The following is a 27,640-nucleotide window of genomic DNA, read 5'->3' on the forward strand; positions in this document are numbered from 1 at the left end:
GTGACACCGCTCACGGGCCAGGGAGCGGCGGCCATCGTCGGAGTGGCAGGCCTCACGCAGCAGGACACATTGGCCATCTTGAGAGTGGCCTTCAGACTGAGCCATGTTGGGACTGGCCAACAATTCGACCATGGCCGCCATCTTGGAAGTGGCAGCGTTCCTGGCTAAGCGGCCATGTTGGGAAGGGAACAGGACGAAGACGCCATCTTGGGAGTGGCACGAGCACATTCAGCCCCGACCTAGGGCAAGTGTGAGCTCGCGGGGGTTCAGGGCTCGGTCCGACCCGGCCCCCAGCGGGGGACTGGCCGCCCTGACGCCAGCAGCTGTCGTCGCCGTCTTGGGAGTGGCACCAGTCCACACACCCTCAGGTGTGGGCCCTGGTCGCCATCTTGAGTGTGGCATGTGGCCACTTGTGTCACACCCAGAGAACCCAGGAGTCCTGGCTCCCAGCCCACCACCAGTCTAACCCACTAGACCCACTGCCCTCCCAGAGCCGGGGAGAGAACCCAGGAGTCCTGGCTCCCAGGCCCCCTGCTCTAACCCACCAGACCCACTGCCCTCCCAGAGCCGGAGAGAGAACCCAGGAGTCCTGGCTCCCAGCCCACCCCCGCTCTAACCCACTAGACCCACTGCCCCTCCCAGAGCCAGGGAGAGAACCCAGGAGTCCTGGCTCCCAGGCCCCCTGCTCTAACCCACCAGACCCACTGCCCTCCCAGAGCCGGAGAGAGAACCCAGGAGTCCTGGCTCCCAGCCCACCCCCGCTCTAACCCACTAGACCCACTGCCCTCCAGAGCCAGGGAGAGAACCCAGGAGTCCTGGCTCCACAGCCCCTCCCCTGCTCTAACCACTAGACCCCACTGCCCTCCCTGAGCAGGGGAGAGAACCCAGGAGTCCTGGCTCCCAGCCCCCTGCCTTCAGCGGCCGCTCAGAAGAACAATCCAGCTCAGCTGCGGTTTACTAAAAGAATAGACTTTTATTAAGTACTGTAAGTCTTCTCTCCACGGTCGCAGCTGACCGTACCACGCGCCCAGATCCACCCAAGCGAACCACGTTCCCAAAGACATCCTCCCCGCCGGCTTCGCCTCCGCCACGCAGCCTTCCCACGCGTCCCCACCACTGCCACTTTTTCCTGCCGAAGCGGGACCCGTCCCAACTTACATGGATAAACTAGGGAGCAAGTCGTGGGATCTGGGGCTAGCAGGACAACAGGGTTTTTAACAGTCATAGGGCTGAGGTGCAAGGGAAGTAGAGGTAACATTTATCCATCCACTAATAAACGTGTCAGTAGCTTTAAAAAAAAACAGGGGTGGGAGAGAATTTAAATGATAAGATTAACAACAAAAACCATGAAATTTCTTACTTGGCTTTTTTTCCCCTCGTAAATGTAACACACAACTGTAAATTGACAAAATCGCAAGGAAGAAAATAACCCGACGGCTCATTTCAGTGAAAGATACTTTTAGGTTTAAACAAAAAAAAACAAAAAAACAAACCCCAAACCTAGGTTCTTATGCTAAAAGCATTTTAAAAGTTGGGGAGAGAAAAATATATGGATAGATACAGTTACAAAAACCGGAAGCTTCAGAGTTATTTGAAGGATGGGGGGGGGGGGCGCAAAGTGTGGAAAGGAAAGTCCGCTGGTTTACAATTTAAGAACCAAAAAATACAATTGAGACTTCTGAGGTTTGATTTAAAAAAAGTCTCACTAGTCATTAGTTTCTATCCAGAAAAGCTTGTAGCAACATACAAGGGCTATGGCTATCGTCAAAAAGGTGTATGCCCAGGTGAGGAGACAGACAGATAGAAAGTGTATTAGATAGATAGATTGTATGGAGATGGATAGATTGAAATAATTTTATTTCAAAAGGGGAGGAGGGAACGTTCTTAACATCAACACAAATTATTTAAAAAAACCCTTAACCGTAAATAGCAGTATAAACCCAAAGGATTTTCTACCCTGCAGGCAGGGCAATGGGGTTTGATTTTAAAAAGTTAAATTAAATCAACAGCAAAAGAAATCAACAAGAGAAAGATGCCATGAGACAGGGAGGCCGGGGGAACAGAAAGGGGACCAGGCCTAGTTAGCAGAAATACAGATCAGGAAACAGCTAGTGCCCAGACCTGGCTCTACTGAATTCCGCTAACTAGATTAAAACCAAAAAACCAGGGTCGCTTGTTGCCCAGTTGCTTCTCTCGTGCGGCTGGGGCAGCGGCGAGAGCTGAAAGGCCAGCTAATCTGAGCACAGAGTCTCGGACGCTGGGGCCAGAGCTGTGCCGTCAGACTTTATATTCGCCTCCAGGCTGGCCTGGCTCAATTCCAGCCCATGGTCTGAGCAATTTCCCCCAGCCGGCCACAAACAATTCCCGAGGACGGGTTTTGTCTCATTTGTGAGAAATTCTCTCTCCTGGGTGGGGGTCGAATGAAAATTCGAGAGAAAGTGGTTGGGGGCCAGTTTCTGACACACAACAGGGGACACAGAGAGAAAACTGAGACATCCACGGAGAGTTAACACGAGTCACACAGACAAGGAGTGGGAGAATAATGTCGGAGTGGCCAGTTTACACCATCAGCCGGTTGATTTAGTGGCCAAAGGTAGGAAATCAGTAGCCACACCCTGGCCCATGGCAAACTGGCTGGCTTAAAAGTCAAGAGAACTGCAGGTGGGTTGGTTCAAACTTCTTTGTGGTTTTGTTCTCTTTTAAAGCTTCAAGTCAGCAAGAAAAAGAAACCGAAAACTCCACTTCGGTGTGGGCTTCGTCCATGAGGCTTCGCTGGATCAGAGTTGAAAGCCGTAATCCGGGAGCAGAAGGGTTAATTCAGATGCTGCTGACTGGGGCCAAGCCAAGGGTCCAACCCACGCACTCCTCTCCAGCTCACAAGGGAAAAAGCTGCCCAGATTAAATACACAAAGAGCTGTAATGGGCCAGACCCCCACCTGGGGTACACGGGTGTAACTCCACTGCAGTAAGTGAGGCCAGACCCCCAGCTGGGGTCCATCATCCATCGTTCCATGGAGTCAATGGGGCCAGACCCCCAGTTGGGATCAATGGACCGTAGCTCCGCTGGGTCAATGGGGCCAGGCTCCCAGCTGTGGGAATCCCCAATTGACACCAGCAGAGGAAACGGGCTCCATGCTAGTCATAAAATGTTTCACCTAGATACAGAAAAAAACCCATGGAGAAATTTAGCAGCACAATCCCAAAGCCTCCAACATACCCCAGGCTCTTATGAACGACCGGCCAAGCCGAGCTCTGACACACGAGGCCAGCAACTTTCACCAGTCACTCCTGCAGCCAGCCTGACAGCTGAGAGAGAGAGAGGTGCGTCCTCTCGATTCCACCACTCACTGGGGGCTGAAACTGGGAGGAAATACCTCTCCTCCTGCCTTTGTCCGCTGGTTTCCACTGCCCTGGGCTGCCAGACACGACGCCTGCAGCAAGCCAAGCGCACACTTCAGCCAACAGGAATTTCCCGCACACATGACTCTGGGCTTTGATGGGTTTGTCTGGGGCTTTTCCACCTTCTCTGAAGCAGCTGGGACCAGTCCTGGCTGGAGACGGGACCCTGGATAAGGTGCTTGGAGCTGCTACGCAGAGCATCGACAGATTGGCAATGGGGAAGTTTCATCTTCCACTGCAGCCTGGGCCTGCTGGCATCATCTGGGCACGTCTCACCTAAATGGATTCCCTGCGGCCCCTCACACCTGCTCAGTCTCCTTTAGGCCAACCGCCATCTTCGGGCTCAGCGAAACCGAACGCCCTGCACTGCGCAAGACTCGAGTTCCAGCCTTGGACATGGAAACACAGGGTGTTCCAGGCCAGGAGCAAGGACGACTCCATGGGCCGGAAGGGACCTCAAGAGGTAGTCCAGTCCAGCTCTCGGCACAGAGGCAGGACCAAATAAACCTAGACCATCCCTGACAGGGGTTTGTCTGACCTGTCCCTAAAAACCTCCAACAACAGGATTCCCAAATCATCTCCTCAGCTGTTCTTCGACAAGCTAAGCTGAACAGTGCCTTGCTAGGTGGGGCAGTCGAGGCCTCTTGAACGCCAACGGTGAAAGAAGGGGAACTTCTTACCTCCGGTCAGCTTTGCAGGGCACTTCACAACATCAGGAAAGGCAGCGTGGGTGGGAACTGAGCCCCCAAAGCAGATCCAGAAAAGGCGAAGAAACTGACCATGGTTTTCCAAAGGGAACAAGCGATTTCCAGTGCGGGGAATCGGTGATTCCACTGAATGGTGCCAAGAAAGGGGCTTTTGCAAAGCCAACCAAGCCAGCAGCCCCAACTCGGATCAGTTCAAATCCCCATCCGAGGTTCAGATTTGCCCTAATTTTATTTCCAGTGTAAATCTAAAAGGTGACTCTCCGCCGATCTAGTCAAGACTGCTTCATCCCTGCCAGGCAGGATGCTTATCTCTGTGTTTTCAGCTTAGTTTATGTCACTTAATCTCGCCTGGACGGCAAGACCCCAAGAGCTGGAGAACGCGCCACTTCCATTGGGAGTTCGTCCCAGCTGTTCATCACCTTGACGGGTAAGAATTGGTCCCTTATTTTCAATTTGTATTGGTCTGCCTTCAGCCTCCTGCCTCTTGCTTTTCAGTCAGCCTCTCCCCACCAGACTAAAGAAGAGCCCTGTAGCACAGTGACTGCCAAAGGTTCTCCAGCAGAATCCAGTCCCCTCTAGACCTTCCGAACACAGCGGGCTGCTTACGCCTCTCAAATCATTTCCACAGCTCTACTCTGCACCCCAAAGCGTCTCCGTGTTTAAAATCTCTGGGACGGCAAACACTACAAATCTTCCAAAGCACCAATGACTGGCAGATGCGATTCAGAATTTCCCCCTGGGAGTTTAGCAGAGGCCATTTGGGAGGCTGTGATTTAGGGTTTCGTTTTCCGGATTTCAGAGGAGAAAAAATGGCTGCACTGAATTGGGATAAGTTCTGTAAAATGCCGAGTGTCCTTCAAATCATATCTCTCCCCTCCCCCAAAAAAGGGGGGTTATTCCAGCAATAAAAGTGATTGCAACTCCAGGCGTCTGCCCTGAAGATTCCCAACCCCAAACGCTTCAGATTAACTCCTTCGTGATTCGCAGACACGGCCGATTGTCTCCAGACATTCAGAGAGGCCTGATCTGAGGTCTGACTTTGAAACATGGTTAAAGTTATAAAAAAAACTACAGGGTGACGGCTCCAAGTGGTGGCGCGCGTCGAAGATCGCTCTGCCGATGAGCTGCCTCAGGTGGGCAGGCGTCTTCTGAGCGTTGGGATTCTGAATTGGCCTCAGTTCGAAAGCTCAAGTAATCAGAGTCCGGAGATAGTTTTCCGGAGTCTTTGCTGGCGTATCAGTCAGGTTAAAAGGGTTCAGTGCCCCGATCAAACAACGGGGTGTTCAGATTTCCTCCCATCCCCCCAACCCCGAGGGGAGGGGAAAATAAGTTTTATCAAGATCTGGGCTCTTTCCCAACCCCTCCCTGTTCCCCAAATACCCACGGCCTGGCCGTCTCTGCCCGGCAGCCAGGGCTACCAGGGACGTGACGTGCTCAGAAAATGAAGGATCCAGGACCACACCGAGCCACGTGCAGCACAGGGGAATTCAAGCCTTCCTGTGCCGACAGGGGCGTGGATTGGTCAAGAGTGGATTCGCATTGCCCAGTTTTTATACACGTCTGGGGGGCCAGGATAGGAATTCACCACCAGCCCCCCTGCCTGAAGTTAGAGTCGGGGCAGGGGGTAGGATAGTCCACAAAACCTTCAAATTTTCCACCCTGTATGGTCCAGATTTTAATGGGTCTTTAAAGGGGTCCCCCCTCTGCACCAATACATCCCCGGTCAGTGAGCCTCCAAGTCCCTGCACTCCCCTCCCATGGGACAGAAACCCTAATAGCCCCCAGCACAATATCCCTGCCCACCCCTCCCCATGGGTCACCAACCTGAACCCCTCCTCCACCCTCCATTGATCAGCCCTGCTGGGAACTGCAGCCAGGATGGGGGACTCCGCGGAAGCAAAGGGGGACCTGTCTGGTTTTGGAGGGACCCCCGACTGCCCCTGCCCCCCTGGGTCCGACGTGGACAGCTCTGGAGCTGCGGCTGGGGACAAGGGAATTCCCCCTTTCCCCCTGAGATACGTAGTTTCTATATAGAATCTGTCTCTGTAAATATAATCTCTCTTCTTTCTGTACAAAGCCCGGGCAGATTTCCGCCGTCACCACGTCTGCCCCGAACTCGCCCCCAGGGTAACGTATGAACCTCTGCGCCGCCCAAAACGAACACGGGCTGGGGGCATCTGCACCCACCAAATATTGGGGAAATCTGCCTCCCCACCCCCCCGTGACATTTTGGGGCTCCCCCCAGAGCAGCGAGGGGCATGACTGGTGCGCTCCTCAGCTGCCTGCAGGTGCCGGGGCATATAGGGCACACCGTGTTGCAGGGCAGGGGGCGCCACGACCCCTTAGCAGCCTGGGTTGAGCCCCCAAATGTCACCCCTCCCCCCTCGCTTTGATTCATCCTGGCTGGCTTCCTTTTAACGGCTCCCCCTTTATTTAACAGCATTTCTCCCTGCCCCCTGCTGCAAGAGCCGGGGGAGGGGCTATGTATAATATGTTAAAAACCCTAAAAACCGTCAGCTCCCCACCCCACAAATATTAAAATAAAAAAATAATAAAATACGCCATGTTGCGGACCTGATGGGGGGGGTCAGTGCCAGGAGGGGGCGGGGGTAGCGAAACAGGTACACATCCTCCCACAATGCACTGGGGCGCTGTAGGAGATCATCCCTCTAATTAGGGGACGATCCCCCACAATGCACGGGGGTGCTGCCTTTCCAACCCCACTGTCCTCATGGTACCCTGAGGCTTTCACCCTCCAGGCCCCGCTCTCACCCCCCTGGAAAGCCCCACCCATCCCCGAATCAGGTCCCCATCACTCTTCCTTCTGCAGAGCTGGGAGGGGCAGCTTGGTGTCGGGGCCGCGATCCACCTCTTGGGCCAGCCGCCCGCAGTACTGGCCCTCAGCATTGCAGGGATCAGCGTCTCTGGCTAAGGCACATTGTGATGGGGCTGGGGGGCAGGGACCGCCCCCCGAATCCTCCTCCCCGTTCACCTGCGACGGGGACTGCCCGCTCTGCAACTCCGCTGCTTTGGCTGCTCCCTCCAATGAGCCCTGTGGAGAAGAGAAGTGCAACATAATCGGACACCCGCTGGAATCCCATCCCAGTATGCCCGGTGCTGAGATGCAGCCAGCTCTGGGGCAGGGCAGCTGGGGAACGGCCGCACACAACACTGCATGGGGACAGCAACCCAGCTGTGGGGGGATGGGGGGCACGGAGAAGGGCTGGGGTCTCTCCTTGGTTGGGGGGAGGGTCCAGACCAGTGGGGCTGAGGGAAAATCAGAAACATGTACCTGCTTGCTCAGTTTCTTGTTTCCTTTGGGGAGTTTTCCAGACCCGTCTCGACTGCGTCTGGGGTGGAACAGGGCGGAAAACAATAATACTGATGATCTAGCAGCAGGGTTGTTACACTGACACCCCCGTAATAAGAGTAATTAAGTAACAGGCCTAATAACCATGGTGACGTTAACGAGGATGAACAACAATGGTCATTAATAGTTCTAATAATTACAAATAATACTAAGCATAATTCATGAGAACAGGGATGGTTCGCCCAACGTGGAGATGCAGCCGTCTCTGGGGCGGGGCGGCTGGCGAACGGCTGCACAGAACGCCACACACCAATGACTCGCCCAGTGCCGAGATGACCCAAGGAGAAGATGCTGGCCCAGCCAGCGAAACCTCTCTCCAGTGTTAAGGAAAAGTTAGCACATGTGACTCCATTTTGGTTTGGGGCCCACCATTGTTTAAATGCCAGCACATCATACACCAGGAGGAGTGATCCTTAGATACTGAATCCCTGTGAAAATCCTCCTCCTTGTCTCCAGCCCGCCTTGACTCCCAGTATCTGGTTTTTGTCAGTCTCTTAACTCCCTGTCTCTTGGCCTTGATGTGAGGCCTCCCATCCTGATTTACTGATGCATGGCTTTAGGACCATGCTGTGTAATTAACATACTGGTATAGCACGAGGAATGCACCAAGCAGGGATAGGTGGTAGATAAGACAAGGGTTTGTTTATTGGCTAAGGTTTCCGATGCACGAGGGCAACATGCAAGTATATAACCTTTGTATAATCTGTATTCAGGGTCCCCTCCTGGCTAGCAGGGGGGCACCACGCTCGAGCATAATAAACTTAGTGTCTTTTGAGAACTCTGCAGTTGTGGACTTTGTTTATGTGCCTCAGCCTAGATTCGAACTGTGCGTGTCCTACCAGGTGTAATTCGCAGCACTGGTGTGCGTGTCCTCCCAGGTGTAATTCGTAACAGTTTTGGCGACCACGAAGGGACTCTAGGCTCGCCCCAACAAGCGAGACTACATTCCTCCTCTCGGACAGCTCCAGGCGGCACAGGGTGAGTTCACCTTTGAGAACTCCGAGGAGGGGGGCTGTGAGCCGTCGCTTAGGCGATAAGGTGGCACATTTGGTGTCCTTTTGGTAGCCCATTATGGGTTCTGGGCAGAGTGTAAGTAAGGGGACCCCTTTGGCTGAAATTCTCGAGAATTGGGGGAATATTTCTGGCACCAAAGGGTTAGGTAAAAAAAAAAGCTGTAATCTTGTGCAAGATTGAGTGGCCAGCACTAACAACTCAAACACCTTTTGACTGGCCACCGGATGGTTCCTTTGCTGGGGAAAAATTAACAGCACTTAGGAAAAGGCTGGAAAACAAAGCTCCAGCCCAGATGGATTATTGGTATGTATGGGACAACTGGGCTTATGCACATGCAAAAGGACTCCTCTTTCCTCCTCCTTTTCTTATTAATCTCAGGGGTTTCCAACCCCGCTCTGTGCTATGCCTGCTTCTGCCCCTCCTCCGGCTTACCCTTGGCTTTCTGACTTATGCCCGTCACCTCCTTGCTTGCCAATTAGCCGTGCTTTCTGTTCAGGTGACAAGCCTCATGGGGGTAGGACTCGGGTAGCCCTTGTAAGTGAAAATATTTAAGAAAAGAGACCAGGAGTGCTGGGGGCTAGTTAAGAAGCCTACCCTCCTTGTTAATATGGTAGTGAAACAAAGCTGGTGCTCATGGAAGGGACAGTTCAGAGAAAAAAAAACAGGATCGGCCCAAGCGGGCAGGCAACAGATAGAGAGATTGGAAAACAGGTTGGAAACTTGGAGGTCATAGTGAAAAAAGAGGAGTAAATAATTACAGGAATGGAAAACGTAAATCCCAGAATAATACTTGAAATGGTAAAATCTAAGTCAATTGGGTGTCGTTTTGGGAAATAAGCAAGTGATTTAAGAAAGGAAAGTAAGAAGTTAACTCTTTAGTTGCTGGAAAGAATTAAGCAGTTGAACTTTGTGAAATACTGGAAAGAAAAAGAATTCTTGGTTTCTTTGCAGCCATTTTGGAAAAAAATGGGCCCTTTTCCAAAGAAATGCAATTATACAGTGCTACTTAATTAAATATCTTATTAGGCTCCAAGGGGCTACAATAGGTGGTGTCTTCCTTTTCAGGTCGCTGTGTGTTTGACAGCAGGAGTTAAAAGTAAAAGGCAATCAAAAGTCTGGTAAAGTTTATTGTGCCCTTTTTAGAGTAAGAATCTTTAACCTGTGGATCCAAAAGCAAGCCGGAAAGCATTTGTTTTAATGTAAATTACCTAACTGATAAGGTAGAGGCCACTGAAACCTGGGCTGCCTATAAAACAAATACAAGAAAATATGGGTAATTCCTCTGTTTTGCCTGCAATTAACAAGGGTATCTGTATAAAAAGGAAATATTTTAAGCAATGACTGACTGCCCAAAAGGGGTAGATCTGTGGTTTTTTTTCGTCTTTCAAAAAATCAGAGAAAACTGATGCCAGCTGAAAAGCAATTCAACATCTCATAAATTTACTGGCACAATAGGAATTCTGTTCTGTGTTCTATGTCCTGTCTTGTGCTGTTTGTCTTGTGGCCAGAATTGCTGTGTTTAATTTTTCATAGGACAGTTTAGTTTAAAACTAAATAGAAGGGTTAAATCAAAATGCAGATACTCGTTTTATTCAACTTTGAATATACACTAAAGTTTAATACATTTGCTTTAGTAAAAAAAAAAAAAAAATTCATTGGCCAGATCTTTTAATTAAAAAAAATTGTTGTTAAAATTTGCACACCATCAGTCTTTGGAATCAAGGACATGAAAGGTTAACCCACTCCCCATATTATACATGAGATCCTTCTGGCTACCTCACATTTCTAGCCAGAGGGCTGGGGAGGGAGGAAAGCTATTGGACACCAGAGGTTGTACCAAGCGGCTTCCTCAAAAGCGGGTGTGCTTGTCCTGGCTTGTTGCTCCAAAGCTCTGTAATAAAGTCATTTTCCTAAAAGGGTGTATGTGGCATACATTAAACAATAACATTAAGTGCTGTATAATGGGCAATGTACATGTGTTCCTTTTTAAACAAAGGTGTATAAGTAAAAAGTGAAAGCTTCCTTTGCAGGTTAATAAAAGCCAAGAAGGGGAAAAAAAAATAAAACGGAGGACAAACTAATTCAACACTGTAGCTGGCAGGCTCGGTCCAAAGATAAGACACTGGCCTGCCCAAGGACACTACTCACAGCTAGGATTTGGCTAACAGCCAAGAAAGAGGGGGGCTTGAATGTGCCCAAGCAGCTGTGAGATCTGCACCACACTGCCAGACATTAATAAAATGTGTTAGGTCTCTGTATTTACAGGTGAAAGAAGTCCTGCTGCAAGGATCCTGAGCAAACCTGCCATTTGTTAAAACCAGGTAACTGGGTCTACATAAAGGTCCATCAACAAAAGACTACTCTGGCCCCATGCTGGAAAGGCCCTTATTAAGTCCTGCTAACTACCAACACCACTGTGAAGTGCCAAGGACTGACTGCTTGGACCCATGCTTCTTACTGCAAAAAGACCCCTCCACCTCGAGATGACTTCACTTCGACTACTGATCAGCCTGTCCCTCCTGGGTTTTTTTTTCTTTCCTCCTTTTGGACAGCAGGAAAAAAAACAAGGTGAAGTGCTAGTCACCTCCCCCTTGTCCACTGACAGAGCTAACCTGCATTCAGTATTTGCTAAAGAAACCAAAGCACGGCAGGGTGACGTGCTAGTAACCTCTCCCCTGTATAATGCAAAACCATGACTGTTCCAAGAAAAAAGAAGAAACGCCTGCTCTGCTAAAACCATCAAAATCCAAGGATTCCTGACTGCAAAAGACACTGAGAATTGGCCTTGATGGCAAAGACGGAGCATTGTACATTGGCAGGGAGGAAGTTGCGGGATGTATTCTTGGGAATGTGAAGTAAAGTGATGGGGTGGGTTTATTCCAGAGGCTGGAACCTGTGCTGGTAGGCAAGTATAAATACCAAAAACACCTTACTGCCACGAACATTACTCCCACCATCTGCCACCACTCCTTTGCAGGTAAAGGTTCCTGGCTCCATCATAGCTACGTTAAGTTGGCGCTGGGACCCCCACCTGACCCTGACAAGCCATTGGACGAGCCACTTCACGAATGACACCACGACCAACCCATGGACTAAGCTTTCCAGCTACTGGGACCTTCAGAGCCCACCAGGACTTTTTGTGTTCCTGTTTATTGGACTTACATTGGGGGTAGTGTTTTTTGTATGGTATAAAGGAGGATGCCGACATTGGTATGGTTTGCCTGGGGGGTTCCTCTCCCTATTCCCAAGTCCAGTACAAGGATGGGAGGGCAATAGCTTCTTGAATTTAACCCGCGCTATCAAACAGGGTGTAAATCGAACGCAGTGTTGGATTTGTATTCATACCCCCACATATTTAGGTCAGGGGTCCTGTTGGTAGGGGTACCTATCCCCCTTAATCGAACACTCCAAACTAAGCTATGGGCAAACACTACATTTAACTGGAATGTTACAATCCAAATATGGTCTATTGATATGGTGGCCCAGGGTAATTATGCTTTATGTGTGTCACGACGTAAGGGCATAGAAAATACAGTTTTTGTAGGGAATTTTGTGGGGTGCAAGGACACCACCCAAATCAGCTCTGGTGCGGGAGGCCCCTCTACCTACTCCAGAACCCCGTGGCCAGTCCCCAAGGGGTCTGGCTGGAATTGGTTATGTAATCACACAGCCTATAAGGTTCTCCCAGCAGGATGGTGTGGTCCATGTACCTTAGGGGCTATAGTACCCGCCGTGACAGTTCACCAGAACCTGACCCGGAGAGAGATCCGCAATCTAGTATGGTGGGACCGACGAAGTATTCCTTTAAACCCCCTTTCTCAACAGCCCAGAGGCTTTCACTCCTTTGTGCATTGGTTTCTGCCATGGTTGGGAGTAAGTGAGCTGGAAAAAGCTCTAGTTAACATTTCAGCTGCTTTGAAACGAATGGCAAATGCTACTGCAGATGCTCTATCTGCCCTTCAAATTGAAGTCACCCAGCTATCCCAAACTACATTGCAAAACCACCTAGCCCTGGATTATCTCCTTGCAAATCAGGGCAGGGTTTGTGCTCTGGTCAACTCAAGCTGTTGTGTATTTGTAAATCAGCACCATAGGGTGGAAACTGACATCCACGTCCTCAAGCAACAGGCAGCCCTATTCCACCACATCAGCCTCGACACTACCAGTGCTGGATTCCAGGAGGTCTGGGACTGGCTCACCTCACGGCTACTGGATGTGGGGACTTGGGGACGGCGTATTTTGTATTTACATTTTTTGACTGTTATCGTTTTTGGGTTATTTTTTGTATGCCTACAATGCTGCAGTGTGTTCGGTCGGCAGTTGCTAACCCTGCAGCGCGGTTACTCAGCCCCCATATAGCTTACTGACCTACAAAAAGAAAGGGAAGACTGTTAAGGAAAAGTTAGCACATGTGACTCCCTTTTGGTTTGGGGCCCACCATTGTTTAAATGCCAGCACATCATACACCAGGAGGAGTGATCCTTAGATACTGAATCCCTGTGAAAATCCTCCTTGTCTCCAGCCTGCCTTGACTCCCAGTATCTGGTTTTTGTCAGTCTCTAACTCCCTGTCTCTTGGCCTTGATGTGAGGCCTCCCATCCTATTTACTGATGCATGGCTTTAGGACCATGCTGTGTAATTAACATACTGGTATAGCACGAGGAATGCACCAAGCAGGGATAGGTGGTAGATAAGACAAGGGTTTGTTTATTGGCTAAGGTTTCCAATGCACGAGGGCAACATGCTTTGCTAAAAAGTATATAACCTTTGTATAATCTGTATTCAGGGTCCCCTCCTGGCTAGCAGGGGGGCACCACGCTCGAGGGTAATAAACTTAATGTCTTTTGGGAACTCTGCAGTTGTGGACTTTGTTTATGTGCCTCAGCCTAGATTTGAACTGTGCGTGTCCTCCCAGGTGTAATTCGCAGCAGTTGTGTGCGTGTCCTCCCATGTGTAATTCATAACACCAGCCCACCCCTCAGCAGTGCTGTGATACTTACCCCTTGCCTGGCCCCCCGACAGACACCACCTGCATCCCAAAGGAGCCCCGCCCCCGCGAGGGCTTACTGCCCGCCCACTGGCCAACGACCATGCCGGCGATCTCCAGCTTGCCCCCCTGAGGCGGGATGGGGTGGAGACCTAGGGAAGCGGAGACGGGGGGGGGGGAGAGAGATGAGTGACAGGTGACACTAGGGTCATGTCCAGGCCCCAGCAGATATGGAACAGTAGCAGAACAACATCTTTCAGGTCAGAAACAGGGTCCGCATGAGCCTGAGCCGGTCACTGGGAGAGGTGTGAACTGCCCTTGGCATAACCGATCCCTGCCTGAGTCTTCAGAGAGCCTGAGCCGATAGCCCTGACAGAGGGAATCTGCCCCGATGCATCTCAATAGGATGATGCCCCCCAACCCCACTGCTCTGGAGCACCCCACCAGCTCCCCACACTCCACATATGTACAACTGGAGGGGGGAGAAGAGAGGCCTCCCCTACCCCTGCCTTCAAGAGGGCACACAATCCAGCCATCTGGGGATCCCACCGTTGCCACCAATGCCCTGCGGTGAGTGAGGCCACCGAGCAAAGGGGCAGGGAGACGGCTCAGGGGATACACCATCTCTCACCTGTGAGCCCTCTGCTCCTCCCTGGGGGTGGCAGCGGCGCAGAGCCCGTGGTGCGGGGGTAGAGGGGCATCGAATAGAAGGGCGCAGCCATGGCAGGCACAAAGGGAGGGGGTGGCAGCAGAGGGGGCGGGGCCTGGCGGTTGAAGTTCACGCCCTCCAGGATGCTCTGTCTCATCCTCTCCACTTTGGCCGCCTGCTCCGTCTGGGGAGGAAAGTTGGGGACAGGGGGAGATGAATCCAGCTGACTTCATCCCCCACGTTCCTGCCCCTCCCCCACAGCCTGCCCCAATGTCAGAACATCCAGGTACTTCCAGACCAAGAGGCGCAACCTCTCAAACCCCCTCCCCCACTCTCCCCCCGCAGAGACAGGGACAGAACCCAGGAGTCCTGGCTCCCAGCCCCACCGCTCTAACCCACTAGACCCTCCCTCCCCTCCTCTCCCTGAACCGGGGATAGAATCCAGGAGTTCTGGCTCCCAGGCCCTCCGCTCTAACCCACTAGACCCCACCCCCCATCCCAGAGGCAGGGAGAGAACCCAGGTGTCCTGACCCGTACCTGTCCGTCACACAGATCAATGAGGGGAGCCCTGTCACGGGTGGCTTTGATGAGCTTGCTCTGGAAGAGTTTGCCATCGAAGTAGATCCAGGGGCAGCAGTGTTCCCAGGGCACCGGCTGCCCACAGGCGTCGTTGGCAAACAGAGCCATATCTACTCCACTCATGAAAAGGGCTGCCAGTTGCACGCCCCGGGCATCCAGCTTCTCGATCTGCAAGGGAACCATTCCCATCACTTTAACTTAGGAAGGAGTGCAGCCACTTCTGGGGCAGGGCAGCTGGTGAACAGCCACACAGAACACTGCATGGGGAGGCTCACCCGGCGTTGAGATGTGGGCAGCTGGGGAACAGAGCAGATCAGCAGTTTTTAATCTAGTAAAGGAATAACTCCCGCATATTCTCCGGTGAGAGCTAGAGAGAGAACCCAGGAGTCCTGGCTGCTAGACTCCCTATACTAACCCTGCACCCCGCTCCCATTCACCTTTCTCCCAAACAGCACCAGTGCTGGCTGTCACCAACTGTACTCCATATTCACCGCTTTTACAGACTAGGATAAATTGTGTACAAAACGTGCCTTGCGAGGTATCATTTGACAACTCGTAATCTTCTGAACATTATTGTCCCGGTAAAATATGTGTATGTTCTATGGATGTTGTATGGCAAGTTATGAGACTCCACTGTATAACATCACCGTGACATGCAGGCACAAACCAGTTCCTCAGAGACAAGGGACACACTAATGGCCCAGCCAGGTGACAGCATAATAAAGCAGACTATCACCTGGGTAAGAGGCCAATCTTTGGCGGGAAGAAGGGTGCGAGCAAGAACTTTACACATTGGCAAAGATACGGCTGGGGTTTCCCAGCCCACAGACTGGCTGTCGCCTGCGCCCCAGCTAGAGACAATCCTCAAGGAAGGGAGAGGGGTATACGAATGGAAACAGAGGACCCCAAATCATGTTCGCCCCTCATCTCTACTCACGGCAGCAGCCCCATTTGAAAGACAAATGAAGCATCACTGAACTGGGGCCAGGGTCCTGGCAGAAAGATCAAGCCAGTGGGCTCCTTATAGGGAGAGAAACCTTTTTGCTTTGAAGTTCCCCTAGCTTGTTACGTTAGGTGCCAGTTTGTATCTTCTCTCCTTTTATTTTCTTTGGGACCCAGTGTGACTTTCACGTCTCCCTACCTGTCATCACTTCAAATCTTTCTGCCTGGGGTTAATCAGCTTCTTGGATTCTTTTCTCTATCCCAGCATGTTTGGGAACCTCCACCAGAGAGAATGAGGTCCAGGCAGGTCAGTTTCCTTTGAGGAGCCTGCAATGTCCGGGAGAGACAGGGCAGGACGAGACCCACCGTCCAGAGGAAGGTATGGGGCTGGGAGTAGTCGGTGAGGGACCAGCCGGAGCATTGGTTTAACTCAGCAGGCAGTGACGCCGAGGCGGGTGGTTGCGTGGGCCGGCCAGGAGCAGTTGTTGTCACAGCGAAGCGGGGTGCGATGCACCCCAGGCTGGAGAAGTGAGGAGACACGGCTGCTTGTGCCCCGTGGAACGTTGCGGCGGCCCCCTACCTTCAGCTCCTGCAGATGATCCGGCTCGTAGAGCTGAGAAGAAACCGCCTGAGCCAGGAACACGTCCAGCTCGTGCCTATGAAGGATCCTCCCTCCGGGCCACTGGATCATGTAACTGCAAACGGAAGAGAGATCGTGAACCCGGCCAGGCCTGGCATGCCCACACGGAGCAGCTCGCCCTGGCTAAGGGAGGGGGGGCTGGTGGTTAGAGCAAGGGGGCTGGGAGCCAGGACTCCTGGGTTCTCGCCCTGGCTTTGGGAGGGGAGTGGCGTCTAGTGGTTAGAGTGGGGGCCTGGTTGTGTTGCTTGTCACCCCACACATCCCGCCCTGCCCCCGCTCACCGTAGCACGCAGCACATCAGCAGCAGGTGCGTGGGTACGTTGGCGGGGTTCAACATGCCGGGCGTGTCGGCCCGCAGGCAGGCCAGGAAGGCCCTCATGCGCCGGTTCTTGTCCTCCACCGCCTTCCCCAGCCACAGCTTCCGCAGGTTGGGGCAGGTCCACTCGCGGAAGGCCAGGGCCGAGACCAGCTCTGGCGTCTGCGGGGACTTCCCCTTGTACGCCGCCCACTCCTTGATGATCACAGGCGGCACTGAGAGGCAATGAGAGGGGGAAGGGTTCAGGTTCTCCTGGCTGGGGAGAGAACCCAGGAGTCCTGGCTCCCAGCCCCTCCCGACCACTGAACCCCACTCCTCTCTCAGAGCCGGGGAAAGAACCCAGGAGTCCTGGCTCCCTGCTCCAATCCACTAGACCCCACTCCCCTCCCAGCGCCAAGAAGAGAACCCAGGAATCCTGGTTCCCAGTCCCCACTGCCAACCACCAGACTCCACTCCCCTCTCAGAGCTGGGGAAAGAACCCAGGAGTCCTGGCTCCCAGCCCCCACTGCTCTAACCACTAGACCCCTCCTCTCTCAGAGCTGGGGACGGAACCTAGGGGTCCGGAGGCTACAGCTCTCTGCCACGGGGGCCCCTACCTTCTGTGGGGATACGGCGGCGGATGGCCAGGCGCTCCACCCGGCGCTGGTTCTCAGCCACGCCGAACAGCACCCCATAGATATGCTGGCGGGCGCCGCGGAAGAGGATGGCGGCTGGAGGCAACTCAGTATTACACTCATCCTCGATGCACACTGGGAGCTTGATCTCGCCCTACACCGGAACGTCAGGAGAGGGACTGAGAACTCAGGAGTCCTGGCTCCCAGCACCCCCAGCCCCCACTCCCCTCCCAGAGCCAGGTGGAGAACCCAGAAGTCCTGGTGCCAGGCTCACCTTGGTAAGAACATGGTAGATGGAGGGGTACATGAGGCCGCGTCGGTGCCGGTGCTCAGCCACCCGCAAGACCTCAGGGGCGACAGGGGGCAACGGGGGGGTGGTTATGTCCATGTGGTTGCGGGTGGCCATGGAAAGCAGCGAGGGGATGGAGGGCTCAGGCCCAGCCAGGGGCCCGTCTGTGTCGCCGGAGCCCCCCACCTGCCCCCAGCCCCGGCTCAGCTTCTCGGCACCGGGCCCCTCCCAGCCAGACTTGGGCTGCAGCACCTCGGAGACGTGGCTGGGGAGGAGACACGGGGAAGGTGGTGAGTCACGCCCCTCTCAGAGCCAGGAAGACAACCCAGCCTGGCTTCCCTCTCCCCCTGCTCTAACCACCAGACCCCACTCCCCTCCCAGAGCCAGGGAAAGAACACAGGCGTCCTGGATCCCAGCCCCCCTGAGCCAACCCCTAGACCCTACTCCCCTCCCAGAGCTGGGGAGAGAACCCAGGAGTCCTGGCTCCTGCTGACCTGGCTCTAACCACTAGCCCGCACTCACTTGGCACTGCCCCCGTTGTGCTCTTCGCCATCGGAGGAGGAGGAGGGGGAGGAGGCTGGCACGGAGGAAGGGGAGGGCTTGGGGCCCCGGTGGTGGTGGGGGAACTTGGCGTCGTAGGCGCTGGGCCAGCTGTTGAACTCGCCGCCCTTCAGGATGGGGTCCTCGTTAAAGGGGGGCACGTCTCCGAGCGGGTGTGGGGAGAAGAGGAGGCTGGCACTGGGGCCCGGGGGGAAGGAGGCGGCCGAGGAGGAGGAGGAGGAGGAGGGAGGGGCCGGCGGCTGGTACTGCATCTTTGGCCCCAGGTGGTGGGGGAACTGGGGAGGGAGGCGGAGAAAGAGAAAGAGGTGAGCAAAAAGTGGCAGACCCCACTCCCCTGATAGAGTGAGGAGAACCCAGGCATACTGGCTCCAACCCCCTCTCCCCTCGCTCTAACCACCAGACCCCGCTCCCCTCCCAGAGTGGGGGAGAGAACCCAGGAGTCCTGACTCCCAGCCTGCCCCACCCCCACTTCAACCCACTGACTCCAGAGACCCCAGTCCCATTCCCCACCCCGGACTGGAACGTACCATCGGCTTCCCCATGGGGAGGGATCCCACCGGGCTGTGCTGTGCAGGGGCTGCTCCTCCGAAGTGGTTGGATCCATAGCCTGGCACTGAGACACAGAGCGGGGCTGGCATTGGCGTCAAAACCAGCTCAGCATGCGGAGGGGAGCGGGGCCTAGTGGTTAGCGGGGGGCAGCCAGGACTCCTGGGTTCTCTAACTCGCTCTGGGAGGGGAGTGGGGGTTAGCGGGGGGGCGGCCAGGACTCCTGGGTTCTCTGCCGGGCTCTGGGAGGGGAGTGGGGGTTAGCCAGCACTCCTGGGTTCTCTGCCGGGCTCTGGGAGGGGAGTGGGGCCTAGCAGTTAGCGGGGGGCGGCTAGGACTCCTGGGTTCTCTGCCTCGCTCTGGGAGGGGAGTGGGGGCTAGCGGGAGGGGCGGCCAGGACTCCTGGGTTCTCTGCCTGGCTCTGGGAGGGGAGTGGGGCCTAGCGGTTAGCGGGGGGCGGCCAGGACTCCTGGGTTCTCTGCCTGGCTCTGGGAGGGGAGTGGGGGTTAGCAGGGGGTGGCCAGGACTCCTGGGTTCTCTGCCTGGCTCTGGGAGGGGAGTGGGGCCTAGTGGTTAGTGGGGGCAGCCAGCACTCCTGGGTTCTCTGCCTGGTTCTGGGAGGGGAGTGGGGGCTAGTGGTTAGAGCAGGAGGCACTGTGGGGAGCAGGTCAGGGTGCTGGCTGTGTGGGGGGCTCCCAGCTACTCCAGCCCCAGCCTCTCCCAGCAGGGGGCGCTGTGGGGAACAGCCCCTGCCAGATACTCACGTACAAACGAGGATGGGCCCACAGGAGCCGGTGGCATCTTGGCAGTCACCGAATAATAGTTCACGGCTTTCTTGAAGCGCTCGATCTTATCCTCCGTCCTGGACTGGGGGAGCAAAGCAGACAGGAGACTGGCTGGGGAACTGGGGGCTAAGAGGGGCCCAATACTGGGGCTGTGTCATTAAGCCCCACCCCGGAAATCGAACCCACCCTCTCAAAAAGCAGGAGCTGCTCTGCCCCGTCTGACGCTACAGAGTGACACAGGGCTGCAGTGTTAGCCCAGTGGGGCTTGGGAGTCAGACCCCAAAAGAGATGGGGCAGAAGCCAGCGTGCCGGGGACCCCCATCTTGCTCAGAGTGGTCTCACGGCACGCCAGGGGCCCCCGATCTTGGCCGGAGGGGTCTCACGGCCCAGGGCACACCAGGCCCCCCCCGATCTCGGTTAGAGGGGTCTCACGGCGCGCCAGGGGACCAGATCAGCAGCTCCAGTCAGCAAGCCAGGCCCCTCCCAGCTCACCTGAGAGTGTTTGAAGACATCTCTCCCCACGGCATCCAGGTTGTAGGGGTCTTTGATGGCGCTGACATACTCCGAGACAGCCTTGATCACCACGTCGCAGGGGGGCAACACCAGCTGGTGGGCTCGGACCTGGGCACGAAGGGAGACACAGACAGTGCTCAGCATCTGGCACCCCATGGGCAGCCGGGCTGGAAACCCCACCCTCCATCACCCCCCATGTGATCCCCAACCACAGACCAGAAAGCCTGCCCAGAGAGTCCCCAGCACCCCATGTGCTCCCCGACCATAGAGACCTGGCCAGAGAGTCCACGGTCCCCCACGTGCTCCACGATCACAGACACCTGCCCAGAGAGTCCCCAGCCCCCTGTGTGCTCCCCGACCACAGACACCTGCCCAGAGAGTCCCCAGCCCCGTGTGCTCCCCGACCACAGACACCTGCCCAGAGGGTCCCCAGCCCCCTGTGTGCTCCCCGACCACAGACACCTGCCCAGAGGGTCCCCAGCCCCCTGTGTGCTCCCCGACCACAGACACCTGCCCAGAGGGTCCCCAGCCCCCTGTGTGCTCCCCGACCACAGACACCTGCCCAGAGAGTCCCCAGCCCCCTGTGTGCTCCCCGACCACAGACACCTGCCCAGAGAGTCCCCAGCCCCCTGTGTGCTCCCCGACCACAGACACCTGCCCAGAGGGTCCCCAGCCCCCTGTGTGCTCCCCGACCACAGACACCTGCCCAGAGGGTCCCCAGCCCCCTGTGTGCTCCCCGACCACAGACACCTGCCCAGAGGGTCCCCAGCCCCCTGTGTGCTCCCCGACCACAGACACCTGCCCAGAGAGTCCCCAGCCCCCTGTGTGCTCCCCGATCATAGACACCTGCCCAGAGAGTCCCCAGGCCCCTCGTGTGCTCCCCGATCATAGACACCTGCCCAGAGAGTCCCCAGGCCCCTCGTGTGCTCCCCGATCATAGACACCTGCCCAGAGAGTCCCCAGGCCCCCCTGTGCTCCCCGATCATAGACACCTGCCCAGAGAGTCCCCAGCCCCCCCTGTGCTCCCCGATCATAGACACCTGCCCAGAGAGTCCCCATCCCCCCCATGCTCCCCAATCATAGACACCTGCCCAGAGAGTCCCCAGCCCCCCATGTACTCCCCAACCATAGACACCTGCCCAGAGAGTCCCCAGGCCCCCCGTGTGCTCCCCAATCATAGACACCTGCCAGAGAGTCCCCAGCCCCCCGTGTGTTCCCCGATCATAGACACCTGCCAGAGAGTCCCCAGCCCCCCGTGTGCTCCCCGATCATAGACACCTGCCCAGAGTCCACAGCCTAACTATGTGTTTCCTAACTACAGAGATTCTTCCCTACAATGGCTCCCAGCCTCCCCTGCTCTAACCATTAGAGCCCACTCCCCTCCTAGGTCCAGGAATCCTGGCTCAGTCCCCTCTGCTCCAACCCACAATGCCTGTCCACAAGGCCAAGCTCGTTCCAGCCCTACCAGGCTGCTGCGGGGCGGAGCCAGGGGCCGTGAGGCTACCTTGAGCGATGCCAGTGGGTGGTCTGGCCCCAGCAAGCTCCAGTGGAAAGCAGCCAGGTCCTCGTCCGGGAGGATGTGGTTACCTGGGGGAGGCAAGAATAACACAGTCCCTGGTTACCGCACCCCAAAAGGATTTGGTGCCCCCACCCCGCCTCAAAGAGAAAAGGGGAGGCTGTCACAGACCCTTCTGATTGGAGGAGAATTCAGGCCAGAAGGCCAGAAAACTGGAGCTTTTATGCAAATGAGGCAGCCCTGATTTGACTATTAGATGACTAGGCACTGTCATTTGCATAAATGTACCCCCTCTTTCTCTTGGGATCCCCTCTGAGCGATCCCCTTTCTTCATGCAATTCCAACCCCCGCACAGCTCCATTCTGATCATAGGTTTCAGAGTAACAGCCGTGTTAGTCTGTATTAGCAAAAAGAAAAGGAGGAGTTGTGGCACCTTAGAGACTAACCAATTTATTTGAACATGAGCTTTCGTGAGCTACAGCTCACTTCATCGGATGCATACTGTGGAAAGTGTAGAAGATCTTTTTATACACACAAAGCATGAAAAAATACCTCCCCCCACCTCACTCTCCTGCTGGTAATAGCTTATCTAAAGTGATCACTCTCCTTACAATGTGTATGACAATCAAGGTGGGCCATTTCCAGCACAAATCCAGGGTTTAACAAGAATGTCTGTGGGGGGGCGAGGGGGGGGCAGGAAAAAACGAGGGGAAATAGGTTACCAGGTTACCTTGCATAATGATTTAGCCACTCCCAGTCTCTATTCAAGCCTAAGTTAATTGTATCCAATTTGCAAATGAATTCCAATTCGACAGTCTCTCGCTGGAGTCTGGATTTGAAGTTTTTCTGTTGTAATATCGCAACTTTCATGTCTGTGATTGCGTGACCAGAGAGATTGAAGTGTTCTCCGACTGGTTTATGAATGTTATAATTCTTGACATCTGATTTGTGTCCATTTATTGTTTTATGTAGAAACTGTCCAGTTTGACCAATGTACATGCCAGGGGGCATTGCTGGCACATGATGGCATATATCACATTGGTGGATGTGCAGGTGAACGAGCCTCTGATCGTGTGGCTGATGTTATTAGGCCCTGTGATGGTGTCCCCTGAATAGATATGTGGGCACAGTTGGCAACAGGCTTTGTTGCAAGGATAGGTTCCTGGGTTAGTGGTTCTGTTGTGTGGTATGTGGTTGTTGGTGAGTATTTGCTTCAGGTTGGGGGGTTGTCTGTAGGCAAGGACTGGCCTGTCTCCCAAGATTTGTGAGAGTGTTGGGTCATCCTTCAGGATAGGTTGTAGATCCTTAATAATGCGTTGGAGGGGTTTTGTTGCGATATTACAACAAAAAAACTTCAAATCCAGACTCCAGCGAGAGACTGTCGAATTGGAATTCATTTGCAAATTGGATACAATTAACTTGGTTTGAATAGAGACTGGGAGTGGCTAAGTCATTATGCAAGGTAACCTATTTCCCCTTGTTTTTTCCTACCCCCTCCCCCCCAACATTCTTGTTAAACCCTGGATTTGTGCTGGAAATGGCCCACCTTGATTATCATACACATTGTAAGGAGAAAGGATTTGTGCTGGAAATGGCCTAACCTGACGATTACTTTAGATAAGCTATTACCAGCAGGACAGTGGGGTGGGAGGAGGTATTGTTTCATATTCTCTGTGTATATATAAAGTCTGCTGCAGTTTCCACGGTATGTATCTGATGAAGTGAGCTGTAGCTCACGAAAGCTCATGCTCAAATAAATTGGTTAGTCTCTAAGGTGCCACAAGTACTCCTTTTCTTTTTGCGAATACAGACTAACACGGCTGTTACTCTGAAACCTGTCATTGTAAGGAGAGTGATCACTTTAGATAAGCTATTACCAGCAGGAGAGTGAGATGAGGGGAGGTATTTTTTTCATGCTTTGTGTGTATAAAAAAATCTTCTACACTTTCCACAGTATGCATCCGATGAAGTGAGCTGTAGCTCACGAAAGCTTATGCTCAAATAAATTGGTTAGTCTCTAAGCTGCCATTCTGATCATAGAGACCCTGACTAGGGTGGTCCCCAGCCCCTCATGTCCTCCCTGACCATAGAGACCCTGCCCAGAGAGTAGCCCCTCCTCCCCCAACATGTTTCAACCATAGAATTCCTGGCTAGAATGGTCAGCACAGGCCTTGCCTAGAGAGTAGTTCCCAATTCCCCCCCATGTGCTCTCTGACCACAGAGTGCTTGCCTAGAGGGTGGTACTTTACCATAGAGATGCTGCCTAGAGAGGTCCCCAAATCTCCCCCACCCCAGCAGGTGTCCTCCAAAGAGCACCAAGACCCTGCCCAGAGCGGTCCCCCAGCCCCTCGTGTGCTCCCCGACCCCAGAGCACCTCCCCCACGCCACAGAGACCCGGCTAGAGAGATTGCCCTCGCCGCCAGTCGCTCGAGCCGTCTCTCTATGGTGGTGGGGTGGGGAGTGGCTCCCCCAGGCAGGAGGAACAGGGCTGCTTCCCAGACTCCCCAGAGCGCGGCTTCGCCAGCGCCACGGACCCCTCGATCCCAGGCACGGACTCCCTCTCCCAGAGGGACCTGTGTGTCCGTCCCCCGGCTAGAGGGGCTGAGCCCAGGGTGTGTCATACATACAGACCCCGGCTGGAGGGGCTGAGCCTGCGGGGGGGAGGTCCCTGCTGCCCCCTCCCGCCCTCAGCTCTGTGTGCCTGCCCCACACAGGCCCCAGCTGTTTGCCTGGCTGCCCCTACCCAGCAGGGCGGCGAAGATGGGGAAACTGGAGACCTTCAGGCCCAGCTGCTTGGCCACCTGGTGCATGAGGAACTGATTGGTGGTGAGGCTCTTGCCGTTCCAGCTCAGCTTCAAGGCATGGGCGCTGAAGTAGCAGGGCAGGCTGGCCAAGGCGAACTCCGAGTCGTGGGCCAGCAGCCCGTGGAAGCCACGCTCCCGGAAGAAAGACACCACCTCAAGGTGATGGTCCTCCAGGCTCTGGAAGACCTGCGGGCGGGAGAAGACCGTCACACTCGATGGTGGTGAGACAAGGGAAGGAATGGGGCCCAAACAGAGCCTCCTGCCATAGAGATGAGGATATGAGGGGCCCTGCTATGGGGGAGGGAGAAATGGAGGGCCCTGGTATAGGGGGAGGAGGGAATGGGGCACACACAGGGCCACCCGCTGTAGAGAGGGAAGGGGGGACCCTGTATGGGGGAAGGAGTGGGGGACAGAGCCCCCTGGAGAGGAAGGAAGGAAGGGAGGGAGGGAACACCGCAGCACACTGGGGGGTGCAACTGGCAGGTGCCATCTCTGGGCTCGGAGGAATGAGCGGAGGAAGGCGGCAGGTCTTTGCTGGGTTTCTCTCTCCCCGTCAGCGCAACCCGTGGTTCTGCCTGAGGGCTCAGGGACTCAGTACCAGCCATCAGCCAGGGCAGGGGCAGAGCTAATCAGGCCAACTCCACATTGGGCGACCCTGGGCCAGGGGGCCCAACCCCCCACCACCAGGAAACTAGACAGAGGGGTCTGGCTCGCTGGCCCACGACGCCTCTAGCTGCAGCCAATCCCTGATGCTTCCGAGGAGGGCAGAAAAACTACAGTTCTGCATTGGGGAGAAATGGAACCTTCCTTCCTGACCTCAGATCGTGAAGCCCTGAGGCATGGGAGTGGATCACATCCCGTATCCAGAGGCAGAGCTATACTCGGGCATGGGACAAGCAGCTCCACCCAGAACTGCTCCGGCTTCCTGTCCTTGAAGCGTCACCGTCACTTGCTTGTCCCCCACCTCCCTTTGATTGCGATGCTGGCATGATTCCACAACCCTACTGCTGGCTACTCCTTCCCTCCTTTTAATTAAAGCAGGGTTGCCCAGCCCCACACTGCCAACACGCGGGCTGCTCCAGGGCGCTGGCCGTATCGTGTCAACCAGAGACGCCCTCCAACCCAGGCACTGCTTTACACACAGGCCATGGTACGTCCTTGAGTTCAATGGAGAATCCACACGTCCCCCGGGAAATGGGCCCCTCCCTGTTCAAAATCAACACCTGATTTCCAGGCAGGATTTGTTTAGCTTCAATTTCCAGCCACGACCTTGTGTTCAAGCTTCCACTACTAGACTGGTGAGCCCATTAGTAAATGTTTGGTCCCCCCAGAGGTGTTTAGAGACTGGGATCACGTCACCCCTTCACCTCCCCTTTGTGGACTTCAATAGATCGAGCTCCTGGTGTCTCTCTCAGGCCCGTTTTCTAACCCTTTAAATCGTTCTCCTGGCTCTTCTCCGGCCCCTCTTCAACTGATCAACAGCCTCCTTGAATTCTAGACACCAGAACTGGACGCGGGATCCCAGCAACAGTCGCACCAGGGCTGAATCCAGGGTGAAATCACCTCTCTGCTCCACCTCGAGATTCCCCGGTTTATACCTCCCAGGAGGGCCTTAGCCCTTTCAGCCCCGGCCTTGCACCGGGAGCTCCCGTTCAGTTGCTTCTCCCCCACGACCCCCCTGTCCTATTTCTCCACTTTGTCTGGCACAGAGTGTTCCCCTGGCACCACAGCTCGAGGGCGGACGATGCAGCTAGCCCTGTAAGTACCCTTTCTTATCAAGCTGTTTCTACCACATCCAGCACTTGGGTACCAGGAGCCCACATTAAAGGTCAAAAAAGAACCACTGCTGATGATGGAGAGAGAGAAATCCAACAGACACAATGAATATGAGTCACCCAGCACTGAGATGCAGCCACCTCTGGGGCAGGGCACCTGGGGAAAAGCCACATATAATGCCACATAGAGAGGGCTTGCCCAACACTGAGGTGCAGTGGCAGCTGGGGAACAGCTGCACACAACCCCACATAGGGAGGGCTTGCCCGGTGCTGGGATGCAGCCACCTCTGAGGAACAATCACACAGCCAGGTGGCCCAGCTGGTTGGGAGAGGAGACGAAAGAGAACGACAAAGTGCAGGGGAAGGAGGCAGAAGGGAGTACGGAGGCAGCAGAGAAGTTAGGGTTACGGCTCAGACCGCAGGGAGTGGGGCTCATGCAGGGCAGAAGGGGCCATAGGTTGAAGGGCAAGGGGCACGCGTGAGTAGGCACAGTCATAGGGCGCCAAGCAGAGGTGTTGGATGCACAGACATGGGGGGAAGGTGCGCAGCCGCCCTCTCCTACCTTGACCCGGAAGCGGATCATGGCCAGGCGGACACAGTGCCCCAGGCAGGCAGGGGGCAGGAACCAGGCGCGGGGCGGCGGCGTGCCCTTGTTGCCCACGTGGCCAGCGATCAGCTGGGCTGTCTGCCGCTCGGCCTGGGCCTTGCGGCCCCACTCGGGCAGCCGCTCCTTGCCCAGCCCGCCGTTGAAGATGACTGCCAGCTCCAGCCCGCCCTGGTAGAGGCAGGCCTGGGACAGGGCCGCCAGGTAGCCCACCATGGCGTTCCACTGGCCACCGCACACCCAGTCTGTCTGGTAGCCGCCATACAGCCGCTGCAGGGCCGAGTCCGCGTCCACCAGCAGCCGGGCCGGGCAGGCCGATGTTAGCCCCGGAGCATGCTGGGAGTGGGCCGCCACCGTCGCCAGCCCCGGAGCATGCTGGGAGTGGGCCGCCACCGTCGCCAGCCCCGGAGCATGCTGGGAGTGGGCCGCCACCGTCGCCAGCCCCGGAGCTTGCTGGGAGTGGGCCGCCAGCCCCGGAGCATGCTGGGAGTGGGCCGCCACCGTTGCCAGCCCCGGAGCATGCTGGGTATGAGCTACCGATGCCAGCCCCGGAGCATGCTGGGAGTGGGTCGCGAGAGGCAGCGGGTAGGGCCCGGGCAACGGCTGGAGGTAGCCGGCCAGGCTGCAGTAGGGGGGCCCCCCGCGGACCCCCGCCGCCCGGGCCAGCTTGAGCAGGTCGACGGGCACCACAGCACCCGGGCAGCGCTTCTCCACGAACTCCTGGAAGCCCTGGACCCCCATCGCGGTGGGCCCCACTTCGGGGTCAGGGCGAGGGGGGGCTGGACCCCCCCCTCCCCTCGTCGGGGGCTGGCTCCTGGGCTCGTCCCCGCCCCCCCCCCTCACAGCGCCCAGAGCTTTGGGGCGGCCGTGGCCGCCATGTTGTAGCTTTCTTCTCCTTCTCCGCCTCCCTGCCAGCCCCTCCCCCGCCCGGCCGCGGGGCACGTCGGGAGTTGTAGTTTACTCCCTCGGGGTGCGCCCCTTAGAACCCATGGACGGGTGGGAGGAATCTGGACTACAAGTTCCGGCAGGC

At 55.5% G+C, this 27,640-nt stretch overlaps 1 protein-coding gene across 2 annotated transcripts; it reads right to left on the reverse strand.

The window, feature by feature from the left end:
• Positions 1 to 953: 953 nt before the first annotated feature.
• FAM120C (family with sequence similarity 120 member C) lies at positions 954 to 27,494 on the reverse strand. 2 transcript variants are annotated; one of them, XM_077840603.1, is made up of 16 exons: positions 26,569 to 27,494; positions 24,171 to 24,417; positions 21,416 to 21,498; positions 19,891 to 20,019; positions 19,378 to 19,480; positions 18,595 to 18,680; positions 18,029 to 18,342; positions 17,492 to 17,771; positions 17,200 to 17,371; positions 16,569 to 16,818; positions 16,228 to 16,342; positions 14,664 to 14,873; positions 14,109 to 14,310; positions 13,491 to 13,629; positions 7,399 to 7,456; positions 954 to 7,158 (listed from the first exon to the last, which is right to left on the reverse strand). In XM_077840603.1, the coding sequence occupies exons 1-16, from the start codon at positions 27,349 to 27,351 to the stop codon at positions 6,919 to 6,921; spliced, it is 3,411 nt and encodes a 1,136-aa protein (XP_077696729.1). In that variant the 5' UTR covers positions 27,352 to 27,494; the 3' UTR covers positions 954 to 6,918. The 2 variants fall into 2 exon arrangements, with proteins under 2 accessions (XP_077696729.1, XP_077696727.1); XM_077840601.1 differs by having other exon boundaries at positions 21,377 to 21,498.
• Positions 27,495 to 27,640: the final 146 nt, after the last annotated feature.

The sequence above is a fragment of the Eretmochelys imbricata genome, chromosome 23 (genome assembly GCF_965152235.1).
Source record: "Eretmochelys imbricata isolate rEreImb1 chromosome 23, rEreImb1.hap1, whole genome shotgun sequence".
Lineage (NCBI taxonomy): Eukaryota > Metazoa > Chordata > Testudines > Cheloniidae > Eretmochelys > Eretmochelys imbricata.

Bases quoted from the DNA above. Each gene is read 5' to 3' on its own strand.
- FAM120C (XM_077840601.1), bottom strand. From the start codon at position 27,351: ATGGGGGTCCAGGGCTTCCAGGAGTTCGTGGAGAAGCGCTGCCCGGGT. The intron at 17,772-18,028 runs GTGAGTGCGGGC...TCTCCTCCCCAG, and splicing joins CACAACGGGGGCAGTGCCAA to CCACGTCTCCGAGGTGCTGC. The intron at 7,457-13,490 runs GTAAGTATCACA...GTTCCACCCCAG, and splicing joins GTCGGGGGGCCAGGCAAGGG to ACGCAGTCGAGACGGGTCTG.